This window comes from Cynoglossus semilaevis, chromosome 6, assembly GCF_000523025.1.
Source record: "Cynoglossus semilaevis isolate Cse_v1.0 chromosome 6, Cse_v1.0, whole genome shotgun sequence".
NCBI lineage: Eukaryota > Metazoa > Chordata > Actinopteri > Pleuronectiformes > Cynoglossidae > Cynoglossus > Cynoglossus semilaevis.
Window position 1 is genome coordinate 3,081,818 of NC_024312.1, and position 5,541 is coordinate 3,087,358.

The following is a 5,541-nucleotide window of genomic DNA, read 5'->3' on the forward strand; positions in this document are numbered from 1 at the left end:
AGACCTGGTTCTGCTGTGACCGTGTAAACAACAGGGTCTTTTTTTTTTTTTTTTTGGCCCGCGGGTCTTCAGCGCTGATACAGATCAGATCTCAGGAAACTAAAATTAGCTCATTCAGAGGACACGGGCGACACAGCGCCCGGGGCGCGATCCTGGCGATAGGACGTGTACAGCTGTTTGTCCTTCCTCATCTCACAGATGGCGCTGCAGGCACCGGCTGAAAACCGTTTGGCCAGAGTCACGGCAAGTTTAGAGATATTTGTTGTTGTTAAATGTGCAACAAAGTTGGAGAATCTAAAAATAAATTAAATAATGAACCAAAAAAAACAAAAACAAAAACTTAAACTTTATCAATAAGTTACTTTTTCTTCATATTCTTTTAATACTTATTAGGGATGTCCGATAATATTGGCCAATATATATACATATATACACATGTATATATGTGTACATATATACTGTACATGTACATTCTAAATATACCAAATAAAAAAATACATACAAATATATGTACACATATATATGCATATATATATGTATATATATAAAATATGCATATATATGTACTGTATATGTATATATGTATATATATATGCATATATATGTGTACATATATTTGTATGTATTTTTTTATTTGGTATATTTAGAATGTACATGCACAGTATATATGTACACATACCTATGTGTGTATATATGTATATATATATAATATGCATATATATGTACTGTATATGTATATATGTATATATATGCATATATGTATATGTATGTATATGTATATGTATATGTATATATATATATGTATGTATATGTATATATATGTATATATATACAATATGCATATATATGTATGTATATGTATATATGTATATATATAAAATATGCATATATATGTATGTAGATGTATATGTATATGTATATGTATATATGTATATATATGTATATATATATGCATATGTATGTATGTATATGTATATGTATATGTATATATATTACATAACGTTGTAATATGTAACTGTGTAATAAACTAAATCTAAATCTTTCTTTTGTATTTGTGGTATATTTAAAATATATTTGTACACAGTGTACACGTAATGTGTAACTGTGTAATAAACTAAATGTATTTTCTTTTGTATTTATGGTATATTTAAAATATATTTGTACACATATCTGCAGGATTATGAACTGCACTCACGCTCGGCGATGACCAGAGGAGGGTAGAACAGGAAGTAGCCCACCAGCTCGGCCGTCAGCTGGTTGAGGAGACCGCTGGATATCGTTCCGTTCAGAACGTTGTCCTGATTCTTCACCACGTAGACCAGGGTGACGGACGGAGAACCTGGATCCTGAGAAACACTCTGGATCTGTTCACACACACACACACACACACACACACAAAACGTTAGATTTTAGTCAGCTGATCCAGTGGAGTCAAAACTTTTCCTACAGCGCCCCCTTTTGTTGTTTTGCTCCACTGATGTCCTTTCATACTTGTTGTAAAATTTAAAAAAATAACCACATGTCTGACATGAATTTGACTTCGTCGCAGTGGCCGTGCCGCCTCCCCAGGGGGACCGCCCCCCGCTTTGAGAACCCCTAACCTGATCTGATAAATCCCAGGAATCTAAATGATTATTTTAGTCTAAATAATTGATACAGAAATATATGAAGCTCTTAGAGCAGATGTATGTGACAAATATATGGTAATATAAAGACGCTGTGATGAAGAGTGGGTTTTTTTTTTTCTTCTCTCTGCTCTCGTTCTCTAACGGCAATAAAAGCCGTGAGGTTCTGGGAAAGACAACGTCAGTGAGTCACCGCCGTGGACTGGATTATGACACAGGATACGAGGAGGCGCCGTCGCATCTCCTCCAAGAACATGAATAATAAAGAGGATGAATTATGGAGATCTGCCGGCTAACTCAGAACCTCGCACTGCTGCACCGTGACCACAAGAGGAGGATATAATTTTTTATATAATTTTGTAATTGTTTTTCCATCAACAATGAAAAACCCGATAACGCAGTGTTTGGGTTTGGCCAAATGATGTGTGAAATAAAAATAGTTTTGGGGGAAAACAGATGTAAAGGAAAGTGAAGGCCACTAGATGGCGGCATTGCTGGTCATTTTATTAATCTATTTTAATAATCAGAGGATTGTATGGAGAATGTTGGTGTCAGGAACTGATACAGTGGTTTGAACAGATGAATAAATAAATATTACCTGTTCTGTATCGGTATTGGTTGATATTGGAATCAGAAATTAAGTGTTTGGACAATATCGGTATATGGCTTTAAAATAAAGACACGGCCTAAAAGATGAATTTAGCAATTAATTCATCCATTTACAACTAGATTTTTTTTTCACCATTGGTCCTTGCACCAAAGTCCATTGATAAAATGTGTGATTTAACCATCGCATCAAACAGGAGTTGAATTCCACCGCTGCCTTCATCACCAGTTCAAGTCAGTTTTTTTTCGCACCTTTTCTGTATTCTAAGAAGCTAAAAATCAATATTTTTTCTCCATGGAATTTCAATCCAAACAGTTAAAGCCTCACAAACCACATTTTTCAGCCAGCACGGCTTCAACAAGAAATTAATCTCACTATTTTGATTTGGTAAACAGGAGCTGTCGATCCACTGTTGCCTTGGCAACACCGAGTCTTTAGGATTACATTTTAGAAAACACAATTATTTTTAATGACATCAATTGATTTAAATGTTCGCAGTTGACCAACATTTTCTTCATAAGCAGAGGCTAAAATCAATGATTTTCTCTATGGAATCTGGTGCAGGTTAAAGCCTCACAGTTCCTTTGGAAAAAAAAAAAAAAGGAAATATATTTTTAAAAACAAAACATAAAGTCCGTTTGGAGCTCTTTCTGACGCTGCAGTGTCTTCATTAACAGCACAGCTGCAGCTATTTAAAAACAATCGTACGGCTCTGAGCGTCCAAGCGCTCTATTACTCATCTTAGCCTGATTATGCAAATATGACACACTTGGCTGTGGCTGCGCTGCACTAAGAATAGCCTCCAATGAGAAGGCCTGGTGGTGGTGGTGGTGGTACCTCCACTGACAGTCTGCTGTAGGTCTCCAACACTTTGTCCTGAGCTTCATCGAAGGCGTTCCCCAGCCTCTGCTCCAACATCTGCACGAAGCTGCAGGAGTAGACGTTGTCTGAGGGGCCGACGAACCTCAGCACTGAGGACAGAGTCAAACAGTGGCATCAGCACCAAGGACAGAGTCAAACAGAGGCATCAGCACCAGGAACAGAGTCAAACAGAGACATCAGCACCAAGGACAGAGTCAAACAGAGGCATCAGCACCAAGGACAGAGTCAAACTGTAGCATCAGCACCAAGGACAGAGTCTAACTATCGCATCAGCACCAGGGACAGAGTCAAATGCTGGCATCAGCACCGAGGACAGAGTCAAACAGTGGCATCAGCACCAGGGACAGACTCAAGCGGTGGCATCAGCACCAAGGACAGAGTCTAACTGTGGCATCAGCACCAGGGACAGAGTCAAATGCTGGGGCATCAGTACCAAGAACAGAGTCAAACAGTGGCATCAGCACCAGGGACAGAGGTTAAAAGATGCGTTAGTGTAAAATCCAACATCACAGTCAGCTGTGGCCATGAAGCTGTACTTCAGTAGTACTTCAGTAATACTTCAGCAGTACTTCAGTAGTAGTACTATAATACATTTTAGCTGATCTTCTGTCTCATCTCTGTATTTTTTTTTCCTTATTTATTTTATAAAAACTCTCCAAGGACTTTTATTTTGATTCATTTAACAAGATAAAACATATTTTCCAATGAAAGGCAATCAAATGCTAACCAATTATATATATATATATATTTGTGTCCCAGAAACAAATGATGCAAGGCCTTAGACCAGTCCCAGCCCCGGAGGTTGAGAACCCTTCTATAAAGTTGAGACTTTTGTTTATTGTGAGAATATTTTTTCATCACCGCCTACAGCTGTGGTCAGTAGGACTGAGCTAACTGTTAGCTTCAGGCTAACATTTAGTAACATCAGACGTCATCTTTTCTGCTATTTAAGGATAAATAAATATTTGTAGGAAAAATACAAAACTAAATTTATTTTTTGAGACATTAACCACGTTGACTGTTTTTTTTTTTTCCGTCTCACCTGACGTTTGTATTTTTAACCTTTAGCTCTTCCTCTGATCCACGGAGAATTACCTTGAATCTCTACCTTCCTCAGGGGCCGTGACACAGGATAATCCACAGAGTAAAGAGGATTAGCCCCACCTAGCTGCACCAGAGACACAGAGGCAAACGGCTGGGATTGAACCCTAAACTCAGCCTTATGTCATATATCCAGGGGACACGTCCGCAGCAGACAGAGCAGCAGGATTTTATTTAGAACTTTTTTCCAACAGTCGACTTCATCACAGTCCCGTCTACATCTGGAACTGTTTTTTTTTTCCTTCTTCTATAAATAAACGTATTAAATAAAGTGGAGCTCTGAGGTCGGACGTCGGTCTGATGGATAAACCGTCAGACAGACGCAGGAGAAGAGAGAGGATTATCACCACTATCTGGAATGAGAGCAGTCACCTGTCAGCAGCAGCAGCAGCAGCAGCAGCCGCAGCAGCAGCAGCAGCAGCAGCAGCAGTAACTGTTCCTAACGTGTTCTTATTTTCATCAGTTTCTGTTTCTGTCCTGAACTTTAGTTTTTATCTGTTTGAAAACAGACGATAAAAGTGGGACAAACGTCTGATGTCGTTGCTGTTAACGCTCGGCTTCAACGCCTTCACTGACGTCACGGTGACATCATGATTCTTTAAATCTTTTTTTTTTTCTCCTGTTCTGGGTCAGATGTCTCAGTGAGTGTTGGAGAGTCAGAGTTCAGGAGCTAAAAGTCCGACAGAACTGGACTCCTCTCTCCCTGTTCTTCAAAAAATTAGAGAAACCATCAGATCAGATTAACCAGTTGGACTGAACTGAACTGGACTGGACTGGACTGGACTGAACTGGACTGGACTGAACTGGACTGGGTTGGAAATCATTGACACCCAAGAAACACACGATGTCCTAGAAAGTCATGAAATGAATCTTTGAATAAAAACATCTTCAACATCTGATACTTGATCTGATCTGAACGTTGTTTGACTTTGACTCTTTAACAACAAGACCAAACTAATCTATTTCAGATTACCAATCTGAGGATGTTTCTTTGTCCAATCCCTGGCTCTGACACATGACTCAGTCTGAGTGTGTGTGTGTGTGTGTGTGTGTGTGTGTGTGGCTGACTCAGTGAATGAACTAATTTCCCTTTTGCTCCACAGCCAGGGGAGGAGTGTGTGTGGGTTTGAGGATCAGAGAAGAGTAAAAGAGAGCAGACGTGTAATCAGAGTTTTCTAATTCGGTCTCTGCTCCTCACCCTCCTCCTCACCCTCCTCACCCTCCTCCTCACCCTCCTCTCCTCACCCTCCTCCTCACCCTCCTCCTCACCCTCCTCCTCACCCTCCTCCCCTCCTCACCCTCCTCTCCCCCCCCCCCCCCCCCCCC

General features: G+C 39.7%; 1 protein-coding gene across 1 annotated transcript in view; it reads right to left on the bottom strand.

Annotated features, from left to right (window-relative positions):
• LOC103379654 (UPF0606 protein KIAA1549L-like) overlaps nucleotides 1–5,541 on the bottom strand; it is a 48,265-nt gene that overhangs the window by 37,559 nt on the left and 5,165 nt on the right. The window contains 2 exon segments of the mRNA XM_025056469.1: nucleotides 1,196–1,364; nucleotides 3,070–3,203. Of these exon segments, the coding sequence (XP_024912237.1) occupies nucleotides 1,196–1,364; nucleotides 3,070–3,203 (303 nt within the window).